Source organism: Sceloporus occidentalis, unplaced genomic scaffold (assembly GCF_023333645.1).
Source record: "Sceloporus occidentalis isolate IW3139 unplaced genomic scaffold, rSceOcc1.0.p SCAF_1, whole genome shotgun sequence".
Taxonomy (NCBI): domain Eukaryota; kingdom Metazoa; phylum Chordata; class Lepidosauria; order Squamata; family Phrynosomatidae; genus Sceloporus; species Sceloporus occidentalis.
This window is the reverse complement of record NW_028316981.1, coordinates 8,951,067-8,975,875: the sequence shown is the minus strand read 5'-3', so window position 1 is coordinate 8,975,875 and position 24,809 is coordinate 8,951,067. Positions and strand designations below refer to the sequence as shown.

The 24,809-nt window shown below is 44.8% G+C and overlaps 1 protein-coding gene across 5 annotated transcripts in view; it reads left to right on the top strand.

The window, feature by feature from the left end:
- LOC149320631 (uncharacterized) overlaps window positions 1-22,989 on the top strand; it is a 33,748-nt gene extending 10,759 nt beyond the window's left edge. Inside the window, exons 1-8 of one of the 5 annotated variants that reach the window (XM_089503456.1) lie at window positions 4,750-4,793; window positions 4,921-5,027; window positions 13,288-13,371; window positions 15,156-15,588; window positions 16,328-16,421; window positions 17,238-17,323; window positions 17,734-17,854; window positions 20,505-22,989. In XM_089503456.1, coding sequence (XP_089359582.1) covers window positions 15,202-15,588; window positions 16,328-16,421; window positions 17,238-17,323; window positions 17,734-17,854; window positions 20,505-22,225 — 2,409 coding nt within the window. In that variant the 5' untranslated portion in view covers window positions 4,750-4,793; window positions 4,921-5,027; window positions 13,288-13,371; window positions 15,156-15,201 and the 3' untranslated portion in view covers window positions 22,226-22,989. Of the gene's footprint in view, window positions 1-2,328; window positions 3,403-4,749; window positions 4,794-4,920; window positions 5,033-12,878; window positions 13,123-13,287; window positions 13,372-15,155; window positions 15,589-16,044; window positions 16,057-16,327; window positions 16,422-17,237; window positions 17,324-17,733; window positions 17,855-20,504 lie in introns of those variants that run through there. The other 4 variants (XM_089503449.1, XM_089503460.1, XM_089503464.1 and 1 more) reach the window with 4 other exon arrangements.
- Window positions 22,990-24,809: the final 1,820 nt, after the last annotated feature.

The window sequence follows — 24,809 nt, the reverse complement described above, 5'->3', positions numbered from 1 at the left end:
GAGCACCAACAGGGTCACACTCCCCCTGTCAATGCTCAGACGCAGATCGTTGGTCAAGGCAACCATGGCAGTCTCAACCCCAAAGCCTGTCCTAAAGCCGGTTTGAAATGGGTCTAGATAATCAGTTTCATCCAAGACAGCTTGGAGCTGAAGGGCAACCGCCCTCTCGATCACCTTGCTCAAAAATGGCAGCAATGACACCGGCCTATAATTCCTCATATCCAGGGGGTCTAGGGAAGGTTTTTTCAGGAGTGGCCTAACCGCCGCTTCCTTTAAACAAGATGGAATATGTCCTTCCCTGAAGGATGCACCGATGATATCCGTAAGGAATCTCATCAATGCATCCCCCCCGGGCGGCCAGCCATGATGGGCAAGGGTCGAGAGGGCAAGTTGTCTTCCTCACCTTACCAAGCAGCTTGTCCACGTCATCAGTACTCACAGATTGGAACTGATCCAGTATGACTACATCGGCGGAGTCACTGGACGCCTCACCTGTCGACTCTGTTTCAACGGTGGCATCTAAGTCGGCTCTTATCTGAGAGATTTTGTCTGCAAAGAAGTTGTTAAACGGGTCACAGCAGGCCATCGTCGGGTTAAGTAAGGGATTTGGCGCAGGGGGCACCTGCATCATTTCCCTCACCACCTTAAACAGCTCTGCTGGACGGGACTCTGCAGATGCAATACGTGCAGAGGAGAAGGCTCTCTTTGCTGCACGTATTGCCTCCCGATAGGAACGAAGAAAGTTCCTATGGCGAGTTCTGTTGGATAAGAGTCGAGTCTTCCGCCACCTGCGCTCTAGCTGTCGTCCAAACCGCTTCATCTTCTTCAGCTCTGGCGTGAACCAGGGCCTCCGATTTGGGGCGGGATGGCAAGGGCGCTTGGGAGCGATCGTGTCGATAGCCCTGGTAAGATCGGTGTTCCAGGTATTGACCAGAGCATCGACAGGATCACCGGCATTCCCAACCATTAAACCCTCTAAGGCTGTCTGGAATCCAATGGGCTCCATCAGCCTTCGAGGGCGGACCATTCTAATGGGTCCGCCACCCCCGGTGGGGCAGATATTGGCTCTAAGTTTCGTCTTGACCAGGAAATGATCCATCCATGACAATACGGAGGTACTTACCACCTCCGCCCATGGATATTCCTGCTCCGTACTGAAGACCGCATCGAGTGTATGACCTGCACAATGTGTGGGCCCTTTGACCAATTGGGATAGGCCCATGTTTGTCATGGTCTCCATGAACTCCTGAGCTGCACCTGTTAAACTGGTCTCGAGCGGGATGTTGAAGTCCCCCAAAACTAAGAGTCTGGGGGTCTCCAACAACAGCTCAGAGACCAGCTGTGTCAGCTCGGTCAGGGAGTCTGCTAGATAACGGGGTGGCTGGTAGACTAGCAAAATCCCCAAACTATCCCTGGTCTTCAGGCTAAGGTACATACACTCGAAATGGACTGTGTTCCGGACAGGTATCCTGGCCAAGGTCAGATGGTTCTTATAGACTAGAGCCACTCCGCCCCCCTGCCCACTTCCCCTCACCTGCTCACTGACAAAGTACCCAGCTGGGAGGGCCTGCGCCCATATGGCAGTGCTATCCTCTCCCAGCCAGGTCTCTGTGAAGCAAGCCAGGTCGGCATCTTCATCCAGGAGGAGGTCCTGGATGATATGGGTCTTGTTTTTTACCGACCTGGCATTGCAAAGGAGCAGAGTGAGGTTCTGTGGAATGGTTGGTCTGCTCTCCAAGCCATTTCGAGAAACAGAGGGAACTGAAGGCGGGATAGCTTTCAAGCAGCGATCCCGTCTTCTTTTGCAACATCTGTTCCCTCTATCCCAACCATACCTCCCATTCCCCAGCACAACTCCAATGGCCGCCCCCGCCACATTCCCGGCCTCAGGTGAGATGGTGAGAGGTCAAAGCCCACTGAATTGGGAGGGTGGTGGTGTTCCCTGGGCCCTCAAGGGAACCCACTGCGTCCGCAACTCTCCCTCCGCTACAACCTATGCGGATGCAAATGGATGCCAGCCAACCATTTGTGTTAAAACAGCTGCTCCCGGGCTCTGGAACTCCCTTTCTAGAGGGAACCCTCCTTGCTATCATTCTGTAGGCTATTGTAGGGCTGACAGCTCAGGGGAGAAAGACCTTTCTCATACTCTGTTTTTGATATTTCTTGCTGTTCTTTTTAATAGTTCATGGTTTTAACTATATTTTAATTGTAAGCTGTGTTGCCTCCATACTAAGAAACAGGCAAGATATTAACAAATCTAACAACGCTACTGTTCAAGTCAGTCTACTTGTCTCTTGAACTCTGACCAGTTTTTTCTGTCTTTTACAGATATTGAGGAGATACTGTGTAACAATGAAGAGGAACCGTGCAGAGTGTTGTCCATAGCAGCCAACTGTAAACAGATGGACGACAATGGAAGGAACACTGACTCTCAAGGGAAGAAGAAGAAGAAAGCATATTTTTCTAAGGCTGAGGAGCTCTCTGGAATCTCAGTCCAAGAAATGACAAATGAAAGAAAAAAAGGTAATAGTTATATCTGCCTTCTATGTGGAAAAGGTTTCTGTTTGAAAGCAAACCTTGACTATCATGTGAGAACTCATAACGGTGTGATTTCGTTCAATGGTGATGAGTGTGGAAAGATCCTCAGTGTAAAGAAAGCTCTGAACTCCCATCAGAAAAGTTACATGACTGAGAAATCATTTCGGTGCTTGGAGTGTGGAAAGAGTTTCAGTCAGAAGCAAAACCTCACTCGTCATCAGGGATGCCATACAGGAGAGAAGCCGTTTCAGTGCTTAGAGTGTGGAAAGAGCTTCAACTGGAAGACAGCCCTCACTACTCATCAAAGAAGTCACACAGGAGAGAAGCCATTTCAGTGCTTGGAGTGTGGAAAGAGTTTCAGTCAGAAGCAAAACTTCAATCGCCATCAAGGACGTCATACAGGAGAGAAGCCATTTCAGTGCTTAGAGTGTGGAAAGAGGTTTGTTAAGAAGATAGCACTAACGTATCATCAGAGAAGTCATACAGGAGAGAAGCCTTTTCAGTGCTTGGAGTGCGAAAAGAGGTTCAGGCAGAAGTCAAGCCTCACTGTGCATCAAAGAAGTCATACAGGAGAGAAGCCATTTCAGTGCTTGGAATGTGGAAAAAGATTCAGTCAGAAGCAAAATCTCATTGCTCATCAAAGAAATCATATAGATGAAAAGCCATTTCAGTGCTTGGAATGTGGGAAAGGGTTCAGTCAGAAAATAGCACTAACGTTTCATGAAAGAAGTCATACGGGAGAGAAGCCATTCCAGTGCTTGGAGTGTGGAAAGAGCTTCATTCGGAAGACAGACCTCAGTTGCCACCAAAGAAGTCATACTGGAGAGAAGCCATTTTCATGCTTAGAGTGTGGAAAGAGATTTAGTCGAAAATATATCCTCACTACCCATCAAAAACATCATACAAGGGAAAACCATTTCAGTGCTTAAGAGTGAGGTAAGAGTTTTATTGAGAAAACACCTCAGTAATCATCAGACAATTCACACTAAGGTGTAACTGTTTCAGGTGGCTTGTTTAATGCTCTGGAAAGCTGCAGTGGACAGTCACTGGCCTGTTACAGACTGCCAAAATAAAGCTGCTTCAGGTCTCTTTGGAGGTATGCTATTTAAATGATGCATGGGTCCTAAGAGTCCGGAGGTCGCACCAAAGCCACACTCCATTCCTAAGCACTGGAGTGCAGCTTTGGTGCAGCTTCCGGATTCTTAGGATGCATGCATCATTTAAATAGCATACCTCCAAAGAGACCCGAAGCAGCTTTATTTGGGCAGTCTGTAACAGGCCACTGTTATCATTTAGGGCAATCAGGGATAACATAGAACCATAGAGTTGGAAGAGACTTCAAAGGCCATGTATTCCAACCCCCTGCCATGCAGGAATACAGCAGCAAATGACCTCCGACAGATAACTATCCAGCCTCTGTTTAAAAACCTCCAAACAAGGCGACCTCAGTCCAGGGACGTATATTCCACTGTTGAACAGCTCCTAGCTTACTGTTAGTAAGTTTCTCTTAATGTTGAGGTGGAATTTCTTTTCCTGTAGCTTGCATCTATTGCACCATATCCTAGTTTCTGGAGCAGTAGAAAACAAGATATGACATCACTTCAAATATTGAAACAAGGCGATCATATCACCCTCTAACTTTCCCTTATCCAGGCTAAACATACCCAGCTCACTAAGTTGCTCCTCATAGGGCATGGTTTCCAGACATTTTGGTTGCCTTCCTCTGGATACATTCCAGTTTGTCAACATCCTTTTTGAACTGTGGTGCCCAGTACAGGACACAGTATTCCAGGTGAGGCCTGACCAAAGCAGAACAAAGTGGAAGTACTACTTCCCTTGATCTAGACATTATGCCTCTTTTGATACAGCCTAGAATTGTGTTGGCCTTTTTAACTGCCTCATCACACTATCAACTCATGTTCCAATTGTGGTCTACTAGGACTCCTAGATCCCTTTCACATATAGTCTTGTTAAGCCAGGTGTCCCCCATCTTATATCTATGCATTTCATTTTTTCTGCCTAAATGTAGTATCTTACATTTCTCCCTGTTGAAATTCATTTTCTTAGTTTTAGCCCAGCTTTCTAATCTATTAATTTGGTGATTTGGTGTCATCTGCAAATTTGATAAGCATGACCTTCCCCCAAATCGTTGATAAAGATCTAAACAGCATTGGGCAGAACCCTGTATCACTTCACTGGTCACTTCTTTACAGGATGAAGAGGAACCATTCCTGAACACCCTTTGAGATTACCTGGTCAGTCACTTACAAATTCACCTAATAGTTGCATTTTCTAGCCCACATTTTACTATTTTGTTTGCAAGAATATCATGGGGGACCTTGTCAAAGATCTTACTGAAATCGAGATATGTTATATCCACAGCATTCCATGTTGGGGCGTGGAAAGACGCGATGTGTCCACCACAACCACCTGCAGAGTTGAACCACGTTGACAGGACGCCAGGAAGAAGGAATCTGTAAAGAATCTTAGTTACGTAGGCAGACTTCCTCTCACACAGGAATGAATCTCTGGACAACGAGGTTTCCCTCAAGGAGAGGGTTCTTTAATCTTTGTTACATAACTATTTACAAAGATTACATTGATTATCAGACATCTGTCTTGGATTCTCATCAAGTTACTCCAACCAACCAACCAACTATAAACACAACCTCTGAGGCAGCCACATTAACACCAACAATCTCACTGTCTCAGTGACAGTTGAGAACGACAGTTGACAGTTGCATCAACATTCCAGTGACGCACTGTTTGAATGCTGACACATTTAACTGTTACTAGAGCTGTAAAGTGATCAGGCAGACCCAGCTCCACCAGGGATAGCCTGAAGGAAGAGGCTCCTCCCTCCTTAACTGTCATCTTCTAGCCTCCTATTCCCCTCCAGCTATGCTCTGACTGTGTGGGGGAGAGGCTCGTGTACCCTAATGAAGTTGTGAGCTATGCTGGCGGTGGTATAATAGCCACCGGTAGGGCCTCCCATGCCAGACAGGTCACAACCGAAGGGTCTGACCAAGAGCGCCAAAGGGCAGGAAGGGCTCTCTAGCCTTATGGCAACCATCCTAGAAGAAGGCAAACTCTTTGAACGCTGACACGTTTAAGTGTTACTAGAGTTGTAAATAACTTGCACAACAGCTCCACCTAGTGGCCACATCATTGTCATTTTATCAGACCTGTTTCAATATGGTCCTGACATTCCATTCATATACCAAGCTGGTAATTTCATTCATATATATATATATATATATATATATATATATATAATTAACCTTTATTTATAAAGCGCTGTAAATTTACACAGCGCTGTACATACAATCTTTATAATTGGACGGTTCCCTGCCCTCAGGCTTACAATCTAAAAAGACACGACACAAAAGGAGAAGGGAGATGTGGTGGGGAAGGGGCCTCTCTAGTAGGATAATACATATAAAATACATAGCAATGCAGGAAATGATTCAATAAAACAAACACCAAAAAGAACATCAAATAGCAAGTGACAATTATGCAATGCCTGGGGAGGCTTCTCTGAACAGGATGGTCTTCAACTCCGTTTTGAAGCTAGTTAAAGAAGTGATGGCTCTTGCTTGTGGGGGAAGAAGGTTCCAGGAGTGAGGGGCAGCAAGGGAAAAGGGGCGAATCCGGGATGGGGCAGAGGAAATCCTGGGCTGAGACAGCAGACCTTGACTACCAGAACGGAGGGCCCGAGTGGGAAGGTGAGGAGAGAGAAGATCTGATAAGTAAGGAGGGGACAGTCCATGGAGGGCTTTAAACGTTGACAGCAGGAGCTTATACTGAATGCGGAAAGGGAGGGGGAGCCAGTGAAGGGATGCCAACACAGGAGAGATATGGTCAGAGCGGTGGGTGGAAGTGATAATGCGTGCAGCTGAATGCTGGACAGAGATTAAAGGACGGAGGTGAGAAAGAGGAAGCCCTGCCAGAAGGATGTTACAGTAATCAAGTCATGAGATCACTAGGGCATGGACCAGGATCTTGGCAGTAGAGGCAGAGAGATATGGTTGGATTTTGGCAATATTGTACAAAGAGAATCTACAAGCCTTGGCTGTGGTCTGGATCTGAGGGATACACGACAGAGAAGAGTCAAAGATAAAACCAAGACTGCGGGCTTGCTGGACCGGTTGAATAGAAATGTTGTCCACAGAGACAGAAAAGGAGTGTTGAAGGGTGGGCTTAGGAGGAAAGACAAGAAGCTCCGTCTTGGACATGTTGAGCTTCAAACACCGTTGGTGCATTCACTGGGAGACAGCTGTGAGGCAAGACGAAACTTGCTGTTCAAGCCTTGGAGAAAGGTCAGGGGCGGAAAGATACAGCTTGGTGTCATCAGCATACAGATGGTAGGAAAAGCCAAAAGAGCTGATGAGTTTTCCTAAGGACAGTGTGTAGAGAGAAAACAGAAGGGGACCCAGAACAGAGCCCTGAGGAACTCCAACAGATAAGGGAACAGGAGAAGAAGAGAAGAAGAGATCCAATTAGTCTGGAATAACTTGTTTCTCAGAAACCCATGTTGATTTTTGTGATTATGGCATTCCCTTCTAAATGTTCACAGGCACTTTAATGATCTGTGCTAGCATCTTTCCTGGTATTGTTGTCAGACTAACTGGGTGATAACTGTTGGGATCCTCTTCCTTTCCCTTTTTGAAGATTGTGACAAAGTTTGCTCTCCACCAGTCATTTGGACATCTCCTGTTCCCCAGGAGTTCTCAAAGATCATCGCCGTCCTCACATTTGTAGGGAGATGTTGCTTTTTCTCTGTAGGGGAACAGCCAAAGCAGTATTTTAAGTGTTTTAGTTTTTGCAATTTTATTTTATTGTGAAAAAATATGAAAATTTACAAATGTACATTGTAGAAATGCGATTGTTCATAACAATCAAAACAGAATAAATTAAACAAACACACAAACAAATTCTATGCCACAAGAGATTGCAGTTATGTTATTTAAATACAAAACGGGGTTTGTTGCCTTTGTGGCTAGGATCCATCTGTGAATCATAACTGTAGCTCATTCCAAGGACTCTCCTTCCTATGGCTTCTCCATGCACTTTTCATGACTTCTGCAACCGAGAGTCATTCTACGTTATGGACTATGCCACACATAGTGGTACCTTCACAAGCATTTTTGCACCTTGTAGTCAGGGGGGGTGTCTCTCCCTCCTTCCTCATGCTCTCAAGTCCAGAATATCTAGGTTTCCATTTCCTTTTGGTGTTGTATGAATTGCTTATTAACAATTTGTTAACAAATATTTACAACATTGGAAATTAGCTGCATTTCAAAGACTTTTCAGGATAGTATTGGCTGCTTGGGATCCCTTGTGGGTGCCTCCCTAAACAGGCATGGTTCCCTACCCTTACCTATTTAGACTGATGGAGTGAGAATCCTTTGGCATTTGTCAGCTAATCTGTATTTTTCTAGGACCACTTTTATTTTCTGGCTGCCTCAGCATCTAACCTATAACAGAATTAATAGCAACACTCCACTTAAGCCATTCTTAAGTATTGGAATCTCAGGTTATTACTATGGGAGAAGGAGCACACACGCTGCTAGTCTTTTAGGCTATGCTTTACAGGCAGTAGATACACAAACATACTGTCAGGGCTTGCTGTGGGTCCTCTTCCTCTCCTGCTGAGCTGGAAGGAACCCACTGAGACCACTTTTTATCTAAAGATTTTGCTGCCACTACCTAATGATTACCTTATCACATGTTAGCAGTGCATGGGGATGCTGACTGAGAATTCTACTGGTATTTCTCTTGCTAACCTAGGGAAGAACTAGGCCGAGGGTACTGAGGTGTTCCACATGAACACTGTTAACCCTGTCTCTTTCCTCCCTGAGACACACACTCCTGCCTAGCACCTCATTCACATCCACTCAGATCTACGGGGAGCTGTTGCTGTTTCTGTGTTGGGGCCCAGCCAGGGTAGCATTTTAAACTGTTGTGTTGTTTTTGTTTTGGAATTTTACTGTACAGTGGACCTTTGTTATACACTGGGGTTTGGTTCCAGGATCCCCCGTGTATAACAAAATCCGTGGATGCTGAAATCCCATTAAATATAACGGCAGAGCAAAATGGTGTCCCTCATAAAAAATGGAAAATCAAGGTTTGATATTTGAAATTTATACCTTTTTTGAAAATTTTCAAACTGTGGATGCTTGAATCTGTGTATAAGAAGGGCCGAATGTATAATCACAGAGTTGTAAGAGAAAACAACAGCTATCCAGTCCAACCTCCTGTTTTGAAGTAAGACACAACAAATGGCCATCCATCTTCTGTTTAAAAACTTCTGAAGAAGGAGACCACCACACTCTGAACTATCAAACAGCTCTTACCATGAGAAAACTAATGTTTAAGCTTAATCTCTTTTCCTACAGTTTGAATCCATTGCCCTGTGTCCTAGTGTCTGGAGTGGCAGAAGACAAGCTTGCTCCATCCTCAATATGACATCCCTTCAAATATTTAAACAAGTCGAGTTCCATCTTAACCCTTTGCCAGGCTAAACATACCACAAGTTAAACAGGAGTCAACAGTGTGATACTGAGAGGGACATAAATATGGCTGAACTTATGCTTTCTTGCTTTCTGCTTCTGTACATGGCTTTACAAAAGAATCAGTTACAGTAGACTCATAGAATGAGCTACAGAGTAAAGTGTAAATGGGCTATGATGGCCCCTACCTTTTGTTCCTGCGTGTGTCCACTGTACACACTCACACCGCACACACGCGCCCCTCCCTTCGCCAGAGCTTTGAGAATACAATGCTCTCCCTTTGCTGTGGCCTTGAAGGGAACAGGATCATCCTAGCTAGTATCTCTTTGCATTCCAGACTCCGAGCAAATGTAATAGCAAATGTAATAGCAAATGTAGAGCCAATAAGAAAATAAGTGACCATTGCGTGGACAGTAAATGCAACCAATTATTTGTTGTTTAGACAATAGCCAATTAACTGCCTGTTGTATAATCATGTGTGTACTAAATAGCCAATTAAGCTAATGCTATGTAAACAATGAACTATAAAAACTTTTGGAAATGGCTATTGGGTGCGGCAGCAATTTTATCACCATCTGCTGGTGTGCTGTCGTCTTGGCCAAATAAAGTGCGTATTGCCTATGGACATTTCGGGTTCTTGTGTCGTCACTCAAGGACACTCCTTTCAATTGAACATGTTGGGAATGTTTCCCTAACAATACAGCAGCTAAAAAACACAATGTTATTCTAAGCTGTATCAATAGAAGTCTAGTGTCTAGATCAAGGGTAGGCAACCTGCGGCCCGCGGGCCGGATCCGGCCCGCCAAGGCCTTCCAAGCGGCCCCCGAGCACTCCTGCCGCCGATTGCCGCCGATTTCCCCCGTTTTTTTGCCGCTCCGGGCGCCATTTTGTTTTTCAAAATGGCGGCCGAAATCTTGCGAGACCTCAGGATGGCAAAGGTCACACGAGATTTCACCGCCATTTTGAAAAACAAAATGGCGGCGCCCATGTAGCAGGCCTGTTACAGCCCCTAGAGCACTCCAACAGGGCTCCAGGGGCTGCAGTGGGCCTGCAGCAGGCTCCACCTCGCCCTCCGCCCTCCTCCTCCCAAGAGCAGGGAAAGGAGGAGGAGGAGGCAGCAGAAGGAGGGCAAAGCCAGGGAGAAAGGGAGCCAGAGCAGCAGCTGCAGCCACAGGTTGGTTCATTGGGGGAGGGGGTTAGGTGGGTGTTCTTTGCAAAATGCCCTCTCAGTAGTACTTTGTGGCTTTTCTTTGCTCGCTGCCTTTTATTTTGAATTGCATTTTAGTAATCTCCATGCCTGTAACTTTAATATTAATATTATTATTTAATTGCCCTGGTGTTCTTTGCAAAATGCCCTCTCAGTAGTACCTTGTGGCTTTTCTGGGTTGAAAGAGTGCATGTTTCCTGCCTTTTATTTTGAATTGCATTTTAGTAGTTTCCATGCTTGTAACTGATAATTATTATTATTATTATTATTATTATTATTTTCACTTGCCCTTGGTGTTCTATGTGCAAAATCCCCTCTCAATGAGAAAGAGGAGGAGGAGTGTGACTTTCCAAAGTGCATTTCTGTGTATTTTTGGTGCATTTATTGCTGAAAGGTCTGCTGTAACAATGATAGCAGTGGAGGTGGTGATGATGATGATGATGCTTCTGTGGAAGCTCCGCCCCTGGAGGGTAGAAGCTCCACCCCTGTTATGTGGCTCTGCCCTGGAGGGTGGAAGCCCCACCCCCAGCATGCGGCTCCGCCCGGGGGGTGGACGCTCCACCCCTGTTATGTGGCTCCGCCCCTGGAGGGTGGATGCCCCACCCCCAGCATGTGGCTCCGCCCCCCGGAGGGTGGAAGCTCCACCCCCGGCTTCGGCCCCCCAGTTGTCTGAGGGACAGCAACCTGGCCCCCGGCTCAAAAAGGTTGCCTACCCCTGGTCTAGATCAAGGGTAGTAATAGTACCACTATGTTTTGCTTTGGTCAGACCTCACCTAAGATACTGCATCCAGTTCTGGGCATCACAGTTCAAAAGAGATGTTGACAAGCTGGAGCATGTCCAGAGGAGGGCGACCAAAATGGTGAAGGGCCTGGAAACCATGCCCTATGAGAAGCAAATTAGGGAAATGAATATGTTTAGCATGGAGAAGATAAAGTTAAGAGGTAACTTTACATGACTATCACATGACTATCGTGTGAAATCTGTACTTGGAGCAAGAGGCTAATGTTAGAACAGAATATGGAGAAACAGGCTGCATCTTTCATCCTATTTGTTCAACTTATATGTAGAAAATATCATACTAAGAACAGGCTTGGAAATAGAGGAGGAGTGAAGATAGGAGGAGATAGGAGGAAGGAAAACCATGAAGATATGCAGATGACACCCTACTACTAGCAGAAAATATTGCAGACCTGGAACAACCACTAAGGAAGATAAAGAAATGCAAAGGCAGGCTTATTGCTGAACATAATAAAGAAAACAAAAATCATGACTATGGAAGAGCTACACAAATTCAGATTAGACAATGAGGAAATAGAAACAGTAAGACTTCCTGTACCTTGGGTCAAACATTGATCAGAATGGGGACTGCAGTCAAGAGATCAGAAAAAGACTGACAGTCGGGGGGACAGCAATGAAAGAATTAGAAAAGACCCCGAATTGTAAAGATATACAGCTAAGCATGGAAGTCAGAATTGTATAGGTCATTCCATAGTGGAATACAGTTCCCTCAGAGAGCGGTGGAGTCTTTTCCTTTGGAGGGCTTTTTTAAAAAAGGATTTTGGATGTTGTTATACTTTGTTAAAGAAGTTATGGCATAAGGTTCAGCTCATCTATCCAAGCTTTTGTAGATTTCAGTCTACTTCCTCAGATGCATTTGGTGGAGTGGAAGCCAGATACGGACATATATATGCCATTGGTATGTGAGGATGTCAATTCAAATTACAAATCATTTGTGCATGGAAATAAAGTTGCAGGTCCATTTTTAAAGATGGCATAGGAAACTGGTCTTTGCCCATGGAGATGAACTGGTGGATCCAGTTTTGCAATGGGACTGGCCTGTCTTGAGGGCAATAGATGAATCCCATGAGGATAGTGTTGATGTGTGTAGTGTGTCAGGAAACCATGGTCTTTGTTCAATCCATTGCTGAGGGACTGTAGTTTGTGGGTGATTTCCAGTTCTGCTGTTTCTCTTCTCCATCTACCTTTGTAGTTGTTTTGTACAAGGACCGCTGTTCTGAGGTCTGAGGTGAAATGCCCAGGGAGACCGTGTATTCCCACTCCTGGTGTCTGATTTATTATGTCCATGTATCCTCTGGCGCAGGGACGGGTCTGTTTGTCCAATGGGGTGCCCTACATTCATCCACCAAATGCACCTGAGGAAGTAGGCCACACAGGAGGGAAAGAGGGGGGACGTCTGGGGCTGGAGGAAGGGGCCTCCTTTTGGCCACAGGGGGCGCCTTCACTATTCCCTCAGGTAAATTTAAAAAAAAGCAAGGGGCCTCCCTCGCGGGGTTGTTGTGAAGAGGGAGCCGCCTTGACTAGAGCGGGCGCTTCTTCCCCGAGAGAGAGGGAGGGCCTGGCTCCCCTTCTCTTCCCTCAGAGCTTGGGTTGCCCTGGCAACCGCCCCTTCCATCCGGGCCTCGCTTGAGAGGGAGGCTGGGGGCGGGGTGCTTGGTTTCCCTGGCAACTGCTGTCACTCTCGGCCTAGGCCCCGCCCCCTCCTTCCCTCGCTCCACGGAAAGGGGGCGGGGCTGGCTCCTTTGGGCTTCGAGGCGCCGCAGGAACCTCCTTCCCTCAGAGCAAGCGCTGTCACTCTCGGCCTAGGCCCCGCCTCTTCCGCCCGAGACAAAGGGTCCTGCAGAGTATGAGGAGCCTCGATAGAGCTACTGGCGGAAGCCGTGGAGGACTCTGGGAAGGAGGGAGGTCAAAGGTCAGACGCCCCTCTATTCCCCCCCTTCTTCTGTGGATGGAGGGGGCGATATTAAGCAGCAGCAAGGAAGACAAGGGTAGCAGAGGCACAACGAAGAAGAGCCCCGGCATAAGAATAGCCTGAGGCTCACAACTGGCAGCAAGGTCTGTGTCATGTAAGCCTTTTCCTACGGGTCCCCGCCTGGCAGAGTTCCTGCAGGGCAGAAGGGGGCTGGACTGGGTGGCCCTCGTAGCTCCTTCCAACTCTGTGATTCTGTGAAATGCATCTGAGGAAGTAGACTTTAGGGGAAAAGCTCATGCTGCCAACTTCTTTCTTTCAGTTAAGTCTAGAAGGCGCTGCAAGATCTCTGTCTTCACGGATAACAGGGCTATATCTCTGAATCCCTAGAGAACAGTTTATCAAGGTAAGTTTATCAGTTCAGCTGCTGTTGGGGAGCCAGGGAACCCCTTCCCTGTTCAGAGGAGTCTGTTGTGCAGCTGTCCCTCCACATTGGCAGTTCTGACTTCTGCGGATGGTTTTGATTAATAATATGTTCTCTCTAGGAATCTTTAAGTCCTTCAGCGCAACTCTGCCAGACGTTGACCATAGAGTTGCGTTGGAGAAGCTACAGGTTCCCAGAGAAAACACTTCTCTGGGCATTTGGAGGTCTTCCAGCATGATGCTGTGATCAACCTCTGGCAGATGTTGGTGACCATAGAGTTGCACTGGAGGACCTGGAGATTCCCAGAGAGGTGTTCTCTCAGGAAAAAAGAAGAGTTGTTTTTTATTTGCGCTTTCCCACATTCCCGGGGTCCTTCACTCCTAACCCAGCGAATGTGGAGGGACCACTCTGTTTTCCTGCGTAGCCAACAGAGCTCCCCCTGAATGTCTTTTCTGGCACCTGAGGCAATGGCTTAGTGCTCCCTGCATGGCTTGAAAACTGAATTGGGAGCAGAGCACCACCTCCGCCAAGCTCTCATGGTTGTTGTGGAGGAGAAAAGGGGAAAAGTCATAGAATCATGGAGCTGGAACAGACCCCAAAGGCCATCCAGTCCAACCCTATTCTGCCATGCAGGAAATCACAATCAAAGCATCCCAGACAGATGGCCATCCAGCTTCTGCTTAAACACCTCTGAAGAAGGAGACTCCACTACACTCCAATGGAGTGCATTCCACTGTTGAACTGCCCTTGCTGTTAGGAAGTTCCTCCTAATATTGAGGTAGAATCTGTTTTCTTGTAGCTTGCATCCATTGTTCTGTGTTCTAGTCTCTGGAGCAGCAGAAAACAATCTTGCTCTATCCTCAATGTGACATCCCTTCAATATTTAAATAGGGCTCTCATATCACCTCATAACCATCTAGGGCAATCACCCTTTACTGGAAATGAAAGGCTGCTAGGAGTAGAGTTGGCCCTCCCTGTTTGTGGCTTTGACTTCTTCAGATTTATTATTCAGGGATTTGATTAATATATTCTCTTTAGCAATCTCTAGGTCTTCCAGTATGACTCTGCCAGAGGATGACCATAGAATTGCACTGGAGGACATAGATATTCCTAGAGAAAACACTTCCTTATGAATTTGTAGGTCCTCCAGTGCAATTTTATGGTCAGCTTCTGGCAGATGTTGGCCAGAAAGTTGCATTGGAGGACCAAAAGTTGCATTGGAGGACCTAGAAAGGTCTTCTGTCAGTTTTAAAAAAGTGTTTTGTTTTTTATTTGCGTGTTGTCTTTATACTGGCATAGGGGTCTTACACTCCAAACCCTAGCAAATGTGGAGAGCCCACTTTATTTACACCTGGAAGGAGGGAGGAAGGAAGGAATACAGGGGGAAGAGAGGGCAAGCAGAGGCTTTTCTCACTCTATACCACAGACCAGCTTCCTCCTCAGAAAGTGATTGCCTTGGAATGGAATAGCTGGAAACCAAAGAGGAGCACCATGTCCCTCCAGTTCCTCTTCCCCTCTATTGAGACAGAGCAGTACAGAGCTTCTCCTAGTGGCAGGGATGCTGTCCTCAAGCAGCAAAATGTCTTGTGCCAGCCCTGTAGGCCCCATAAAAAGACAAATGAAAAGAAAACAGCCATTCGCAGCTTGAATGTGATTGTAAAACAGCTAGCTAGCACAGGAGATTATAAGTAATAGCTCCTTAACTCAGTATCTTTGTTGAGGTCTGTATTACCAGTAATATTTCCTGTCATTTTGTCTTCTTGCAGGATAATCTGACAAAAAAGAGAAATTTCTCTTTGGAAACTTGTCCAGATGGATGAATGTGCTGGGTCTGAATTAGGAAAAGGACTTCCTGCCATTTGGTCTGAGAGCAGTGGAGTATTTTGGGAAAGAACCACACAGCACAGTTCAGATCTACACTGCCAACGTTTCAGGAAGTTCTGCTATGAGGAGGTAGAAGGGCCAAGAAAAGTTTACAGCCAACTCCACAGTCTGTGCTGCCAATGGCTCGAACCACAAAAGCACACCAAGACTGAGATGCTGGATCTGGTGGTCCTGGAACAATTCTTGGCTGTCCTTCCCCTAGAGATGGAGAGCTGGCTGAGGGAGTGTGGAGCAGAAACGAGTTCCCAGGCGGTGGCCCTGGCAGAGGGTTTCCTTCTGAGTCAGGCAGAGGAGAAGAAGCAGAAAGAACAGAAGGTAAGAGCATTTCATGCTGATGCTAATACAGTCGGCTCTCTGGATTTGTGGGTTTTCTTTTTTCAGTTTTGTTTATTCATAGGTTTGTGAAGTAGCAGCTACTGAACTAGCTGGGCTTTGTTGTCATCTCTTCCTCCTTTACAGCCCCAGCACTAACCTCCTGGTTTTATATACAGAAGGAGCAATAGCAGCTGCTGCAACCATCTGATTCTTTTCCTCAACACTTTCTCCCGCCCCCCCCCCGCCCCCCCCCAGCCTCATTTTCCTGCCAGCAGTGCCAAAAACCTGATTTTTATAGATATGGGATATGGAAAATGATCCTGGTAACACCAGAAGCTTGGCATGGGCCTGTTGGCAGGAGGAGGGGAAAAGGAGAATGAAAGATTGGGGAAAAGGATCCAGCGGCTGCTTCTGTTTCTATTACTGGTACCTAGGTGCAAAGGCTGAGGGCTAGAGAGAAGGAGGGGTGTGAGTAATGATCTGGTGACTTTACATTTTTGGGGAACCTAGAGATATTCACAATTTTTCCACTTGCATGGAGGGCTGGGCCCCGTCTCCCACAAAAATGAAGGGCGAACTACTTTCAGAGGGCTGGAAATCCTTATTTTCAAAAACCTCTGCTTAACCACTTTTCTCTAGAAATCATCCAGAATGTGCATGGTACTGTTTGACCTTATATTCTTACATTCTTTTTCTGATCCTCATTTATTGGTCATTGTGACTGGTTTTTCCACTTCAGGTCTTGATTATGAAAGAAACAGTTGGGGCAGAGAAGGATCCATTTGAAAATAAGTGGAGTATGCGTGACAAGAACAGAATCTCCGCCTCATTAGGTATGACTGAAGAGGGCTCTTTTCTTTCTGTCCTCCTCCTCTCAAGTATGTTGAAGACCTTGAATATAGGTCCATTTGTGTATAGGAGAGGAAACTTCACATAGAAGGGTGGCTTGTGTGGCTTGTTGTTCTGGCCACAAGACAGCCCTAGAGTCCCTTTTGAAATTCCTGCCCCCTTCCCATGTGGAGTAGAGCCTGGAACCTAGTCTAGATCACTGAAGGCCTTAGGGAGAAAAACCTCTTTCAGCCCCATTGAAGTTCGGAAGCAAACCAAGGAGCCCTTAGGGAAATTGTTCACTGTGTTAGTTTGAATAGAAAAGTGCTTTGGGAACCAATCTTGCTTTTTCATTTTGGGTGTATATGAGAAAAGAACCCCAAAATATGGCTTTGTAAAGTGAACTGCTGCTGGTTCCAGCAACTCACATGCATTTCTATCCAACCCATTTTATCCCGAAAGAGTCAGTCAAAATTCCTCGAAGCAAATGCTTCAAATAGATAGATAAATAAACTGTGGATTCAGATAGGTTTTCCTACGTCATTTTTATTCTTCTCATCCAGATGTGATATTTTACCTTTCTTGAGTCAGTTAACATGTTAAATTAAAATAACATAGATAAAATAACTTCAGTGGGAAGGTAACAGAGTTCGGTGCAGTCATGCTGGCCACATGACCACCAGAGCAGTCCTCAGACAACACTGGCTCTTAGGCTTAGTAATGGAGATGAGCACCACCCCCTACTGTCGGTTATGACTGTAGTCCCTTCATGTCAAGGGACTACCTTTACCCTTACCTTTCTTTCTTTGTGTCCTTCACAGGAGATGAAACAAGGCCATGGGCAATGCAGACTAGTTCATCTCATGATTGTGATACTCTTCATACAGCTTCAATGAAACTGGATCAGGTAGGGGACAGGATCCCTGGAGAGCTAGGTGTGCCTGACTACCACACCTGGACCTAAACGGGTCGTTTTTGTTCATTAGGCTTGCCTACAATGGTTGCCATGTTTGAACATATAAAGCTGATTAGGCAACTCCAATCTATCTAGTTTCTTTTTCCAATTAGTGTCAGCCATTTCTGCTCACGAACAATCTATGAATGCATATCATAAATAGTTTAAATAGTACCAAAGAGCTTGCTATATTTCCATGAAAATTTCCTGAAATTCCAATACTTACGAATCAATAATTAGAATAATTGATCTGGTTCAATCACCATCCTGAATTGGGCAATCTGATGGCAGGTCAGACTAGACCAGATAAACAGAAGTGGCAAGTGGGGAACACCTGTTTCAACTCATGTTTCTTTCTTCAGGTAACCTTCGAAGAGGTGGCTGTGTTTTTCACTGAAGAGGAGTGGGCCTTACTGGACTCAGGACAATGGGCCCTGCATAGAAAAGTGATGGAGGAGAATTTGGGGCTTGTGTCCTCTGTGGGTAAGTTCCCTTTAATTCTTGGTGTTCATCAAATATAACTGCTTATAATCGTGGTTTTTGTTGTTAACTGCCCCTGAGTCGGCCTCAACTCATGACGACTGTGGATGAGACATCTCCAAGAGCCTTATCCTCCAGTACTTTTTTCTTAGCCATGTAAATTCAGGCCTGTGACCTCCCTGGTTGAATCTGTCCATCTGGTGTGTGGTCTTCCTCTCTTTCTACTGCCATCTATCTTCCCTAGCATTATCATCTTTTCTAATGAGTGATGCCTTATTAAGCCAAAATATAACAGCCTCAGTTTTATAATCTTGGTTTCCTAGGCGTGTTTAGGTTTGATCTGTTCAAGAACACGTTTATTTGTCTGTTTGGCTGTGCACAGTATCCTCAACACTGTTCTCCAGCATCACATCTGAAATGAGTTGATTTTCTTTTTATCCACTTTCTTCACTGTCCAGCTCTTACATCCTTACATGGTGATGGGGAATACAGTAGATTGGACGATTCTAACTTTATTGCTCAGTTGTATATCTTTGCACTTTAGGATCTTGTCTAGTTCTTTCATGGATGCCTTCCTATTCCAAGTCTTCTTATTTCTTCACTGCAGTTTCTGTTCTGGTCAGTGTTTGAACTAGGTATGAGAACGCTTTAAGAAATTCAATTTCTTAATTGTCAGGGATGAATGTATGGATCCCTGTAGTCCTTATTTTTTTTCCTTTATATTCAGCAGTAACCATGCCTTTTCACTTTCTTCCTTGACCTTCCTTAGTAATTGTTCAAAGTCTGTGATGTTTCCCACTAGTCATCCATATCTTAGATTGTTAGTATTCCTTCCTCCTGTCTTCATTCCTCCTCCTTATGAATCCAAACATGCTTTTCATATGATATTTTCTGTGTACAAGTCAAACAGGTAGGGTGATAGAATGCATCTTTATCTGACCCCTTTGCTACTTGGGACCCATTCTGTTTCTCTGTATTCAATTCTAACAGTAGCCTCTTGTCCTAAGAATAGATTTTTCATAAGACTATCAAATGTAGTGGATCACTGATGTCTTGATCTATTCAGTCAGAGGCTTTGCTATATCCTATAAAAAACACACTGATTTTCTTTTGGAATTCCTTTGTATGCTCCATTAGCCAGTGTTGTCCCTAGTGCCTCTTGCTTTTCTGAACCCTGCTTGCCCTACTGGGATTTCCCTCTCCATGTATGATTGGAGTCTATGCTGCATAATTTTAATCATAATTTTGCTTGCAGGGAAAATTAATGGTATGGTCCTTTCGTTGCTGCAGTGGTTGTCATCTCTTTTTTTTTTTTTTTTTTTGTGGATTGGGATGTATATTATTGGCATATTTTAGTTATCACTAGTGTTGATTATATATGTGTGATTTGTAGCCATTCTATTGGAATATCATCTGTTCCTGGTCATTTATTCATCTTCATATGGTTCTTCTTTGTATGTTTCATTTGTTTCATTTTCTCTTTTATATAGCTCTTTTTTTTTGTATTGCTTCCATCGTATTTTTATTTCTTTTTGATGTTGTAATATGTTCCTCTTCTGATCATAGAGCATCTCCACTCTTGATTTGAATTCTCTTTTGAGTTCATAATTATCTCTTCAATATTACTATAATTAAGAAGGTTGAATCATACATGAATCAGTTATGAAAGCTGAAGAGCAGAGTCCAGTTTCTCCTAGTCATTGTTCCTCAAAGATGCTCAAGGGGGCTGAAAGTTCCAGAAGCAAGGTGTGCAATTGGAAGTAACTCCTTGTCCATTCCAAGACAAGGGGAAAGCTGTAGAGTGTCCTGAATGCAAGGACTGGTTGGCTTCAATAAAAACTGGTGTAATGTCACCTGCTGTCACGGTAGAAACCCTCACTTGAAATATTCATCCTGGGTTTCCACATCCTTGCACATGAAGATGAAGAACCACCAAATGATTCCCTTTCTCCCATTACAGAGCAAAGTATTTGAGCATGGACAACTTGTGGCCCTCCTGAAGTTACTGCACTACTAAACCCATCATCACTCATCCCTCAGTTGTACTACATATGACTGGTGGAGCTTAAGTCCAAAAACATTTCTAGAGCCACAAGAGTTGTGCTTTGTACTATGGTTAAAAATTCTCCTGCAGCATTTTGCCTGCTTTTGAAATAATCCTAGATAGTTCCCGTCTACACACTTGGTGTGTGAAAGGAAATATACCAAGTTATAAAAAAGGAAGTAGTGATTAAGAAGTAAGAGGCTCTGGATTCCTGTCTGTCTCTCAAGATAGCTTCCCCATGTTCATGCAAATGGGTGTCAGCCACCTAACTGTGTTAAGACAATAGTGTTAAGCTGCTCCCAGGTTCTGGAACTCCCTTCCTAGAGGCTAATCTGGCACCCTCCTTGCTATTATTTTTGTTTGGACTAGCCTTTGAGGGCTGAGAGCTCAGGGAAGAATGCCCTTTCACATTCTTTTACTCTGTTTTTGGTATTTCTTGCTGATCTTTTTAATAGTTCATGGTTTTCAGTATATTTCAAAATTTTGCACAATGTATATAATTTAGCTACAACTGTAAGCTATGTTACCTCCAAACTTGGGAAAAGGTAAGATTCAGTTCAATCTCCCTATCTCTCTTGGACTGTGACCAGTTCTTTCTGTCCTTTACAGATGTTGAAGAGCTACTGTGTAAGAAGGAAGTGGAATCATGCAGAGTGTTGTCCCTAACAACCAACTATAAACAGATGGAAGAAAATGGAAGGAACACTGACTCTCAAAGGAAGGGGAAGAAAAAAGCATCTTTTTCTAAGGGTGAGAAGGTCTGTGGAATCTCAGTCCAAGAAATGACAAAAGAAAGAAAGAAAATTAGATATATCTGCCTTCTATGTGGACTAAGCTTCCGTTTTAAAGCACTCCTTAACTGTCATGTGAGAACTCACACAGGGATTTCTTTCAATGGTGATGTGTGTGGAAAGATCCTCAGTGTAAGGAAAGCTCTGATTTCCCATCAAAAACTTTACATAACTGAGAAACCATTTCAGTGCTTGGAATGTGGAAAGAGGTTCAGACAGAAGGCAGGACTTATTTATCATCAAAGAATCCATACAGGAGAGAAGCCATTTCCATGCTTAGAGTGTGGAAAGAAGTTCAGTCACAAGCAAACCCTCACTACTCATCAAAGACGTCATACAGGAGAGAAGCCATTTCCCTGCTTAGAATGTGGAAAGATATTCAGCAAGAAGCCAAACCTTTCTGCACATCAAAGAAGTCATACAGGAGAGAAACCATTTCAGTGCTCTGAGTGTGGAAAGAGGTTTGGACGCAAAACAGGACTTACTTATCATCTAATAAGTCATACAGGAGAGAAACCATTTGAATGCTCAGAGTGTGGGAAAAAGTTCAGTCACAAGGAAACTCTCACTACTCATCAAAGAAGTCATACAGGAGAGAAGCCATTTCAGTGCTTGGAGTGTGGAAAGAAGTTCAGTAAGAAGCCAAACCTTACTGTGCATCAAAGAAGTCATACAGGAGAGAAACCATTTCAGTGCTTGGAGTGTGGAAAGTGGTTCAGTCAGAAGACAGATCTCACTTCTCATCAACGAAGTCATACAGGGGAGAAGCCATTTTTCTGCTTAGAGTGTGGAAAGAGGTTCAGGCAGAAGTCAAGCCTTACTGTGCATCAAAGAAGTCATACAGGAGAGAAACCATTTCAGTGCTTGGAGTGTGGAAAGAAGTTCACTCACAAGCAAAACCTCACTTCTCATCAAAGAAATCATACAGATGAGAAGCCGTTTCAGTGCTTGAAGTGTGGAAAGAGGTTCAGTCACAAGCAAAGCCTCATTACACATCAAAGAAGTCATACAGGAGAGAAGCCATTTCAGTGCTTGGAGTGTGGAAAGAAGTTCAGTAACAAGTCCAACCTCACTTTGCATCAAAGAAGTCATACAGGAGAGAAACCGTTTCAGTGCTTGGAGTGTGGAAAGAGGTTCACTCAGAAGAACGGACTTCGTTCTCATCAAAGAAGTCATACAGGAGAGAAACCATTTCAGTGCTTGGAGTGTGGAAAGAGGTTCAGCGAGAAGCCAAATCTCACTTCTCACCAAAGAATTCATACAGATGAGAAGCTGTTCCAGTGCTTGGAATGTGGAAAAAGGTTCAGTCACAAGCAAAACCTCACTTCTCATCAAAGAAGTCATACAGGAGAGAAGCCATTTCAGTGCTTGGAGTGTGGAAAGAGGTTCAGTCAGAAGACAGGACTTACTTGTCATCAAAGAAGTCACACAGGAGAGAAGCCATTTCCATGCTTAGAGTGTGGAAAGAGGTTCATTCAGAAGCAAAACCTCACTACTCATCAAAAATGTCATACTGGGGGAAATCATTTCAGTGCTTGAGAGTGTGGTAAGCATTTTATTGAGAAAATACCTAGTCATCATAAAACAACTCATACTAGGGTGTACCTATTTCAGTCAGGTTTGGCACACTAGAAATCCCAGTTGCCTCTACCACAAGATTATCGGCTTGTTTGACACTCCGGAGAGGTGCAGTGGACAGTCACTGATGTCATTTAGGGCAACTGGGGGTAACATTGCATCAATTCCACTCACATCTGCAGGTAGCTGTTGTTTTTATTTGTGGGGAGCAGCCAAAGCAGCAAGTGTTGTTTGATTTTTTTCAATTTTATTTTATTGTGAAGAAATAAAAGACTTTGCAAATGCACACTGTAGAAATATGATACAGTAGAGTCTCAGTTAACCGACCTTCAGTTATCTGACACTCCGGATTATCCGACGTCCCATGCTTCTTCATGAGAAGAAGCATGGGACGTCGGATTAGGGACCAAAGTCCCTCGCCTCCCCTCCTCCCTCCCTCCTTCTTCCTTCCTCCCTCCCTCCCCTCCCTCCTTCTCTATTTACCTTCCTTCGCAGTCACCGAGTCCTCTCCTTTGGACTGAAGAGCCCTTTGGAAGAAAGAGGAGGTCCGGGAAGAGGAGGACCGGGCGGGTGCCCAGGCCTCTTCTTCTTTGCCTCCCTTTCCTCTCATCCAAAGGACTCCAGGGAGCCCATCGAGGGAGAGGAAAGGCCCAGGAAAGAAAGATCTGGGCCCATGCCAAGGCCTTTCCCTCCCAGCTTCGCTTTCCTCCCCGTGAACGTACTCTCAGGAGGAAAGGCCCGGGGAGGAAAGGCCCGGGAATGGGGGCCTGGGTGTTTGGCCCAGGCTTGTCCTCCACAGCCACGGAGGACAGGCCTGGGTCAAGCACCCAGGCCTCTTCGAGGAGGCTGTGTCCTCAGCCCAGGCCTGTCCTCTGCAGCCACGGAGGACAGGCCTGGGCCAAGCACCCAGGCCTCTTCCAGGAGCCTGTATCCTTGGCCCAGGCCTGTCCTCCACAGATGGGATTAAGGTAAGTAGAGAGGGGGGGAAGGGGTAGGAAGGGAGCGGAGGGACTTTTGCAGTCAATGGCAGTGCAGGTGTGTGTGCGCCGTCATTGGGGACAATGCGCCTCGGATTATCCGACATTTTCGGTTATCCGACTATTAGTCAGCCCGTTCATGTCGGATAATCGAGACTCTACTGTAGTTCATAACAATGAAAACAGAATAAAATAAACAAATACCCATGGGATGTTGTGTCAGCCTCAATGAAATTTTACATTACATATAGTAATGTGTACCTTTTTTCTGTTAAATAAGTTCTGTGCCACAAGAGATTGAGGTAGTGTTATTTAAACAGAAAAGCGGCTGGTTGCCTCTTGTGGCTAGGATGTGTCTGAATCATAAGCATAGCTCATTACAGGGACTCTTCCTTTGGCTTCTCTATGTGCTTTTCATGACTTCAGCAACCGAGAGAGAAGCTACATTATGATGGATTATGTTGTATAAAGTGGTACCTTTATAAGCCTTTTTGCACCTTGTAGTCAGGGTCTCTCCCTCCTTCCTAATGCTCACAGGTCCATGATATCCAGGTTTTCATGTTCATTTTGTCATTGTATGAGTTACTCGTTAATTAATATTAATGATGTTCGGAATTAGCTGCAGAACCACCAAATACTTTTTCAGGATAGTATTTGGTTGCTTGAGATCCCTCCTAAAACAGACATGGTTTCCCATCCTTACTTATTTAGACTGAGGAAGTGATCATCCTTTGGCATTTGTCAGCTAAACTTATCTGTTTTTCTGGGTTCACTTTTATCACCTTCTGGCTGCCTGAGTGTCTGACCTGTGACAATCATAAAATTCAAACAGGCAGAATTAACATCAAACTTAGGTTAACCATTCCTAAGTATTGGAATTTATAGGAAGGAGAGGCATTACAAGTTAATAAGAACTGAATCTTTATACCATCTACATCTCTTTACAAGCTTTCACTATAGTTAACCCACAGCATGAAACATTACCTACCAACTCAGCCTTAAACCATGTAACTCAGCCACTTATCCACTATCCATTTATCCATTTAAATTCCTTTTCATCTGGCATCTCTTGAGTTATTTATTGGTCAATACCATCCTTATACAGCTACTACCATCTCTTGTTGATAGTTGTGTTGACATTCTGCCTTGAACTCAGCTATCTTAGTTACATACACACACATTCTACAATACACAGATCTTTCTGCTTTATACAGTTGGGCATCTCCAATCTCAAAATCGAAAACCCTCCAAAATCTGAATTTTTTTCCTGCCAGCCTCCTGCTTCTACTTTTGAGGGAAAGTGTTTTTTAATTCTGTTTTAAATTGAGACAGTGTATTCAGCTATTAAATCTCTTTTAATAGGTTGTTCTAGGAATGGCTGCAGAAGGTTGCCAACCTAGTCCTGACTGACTGGAGTAAATGCCTCCCAGAGGACCAGAGCATACAGGGGAGATTTTACAGGATGAAGTGATCCCATAGGTAAACTGGACCCAAACCATGTAAAGCTTGAAAGGTAATAACCAATGCTTTGTACCTTGCCCAGAAACTAATTGGCAATCAGTGGAGGG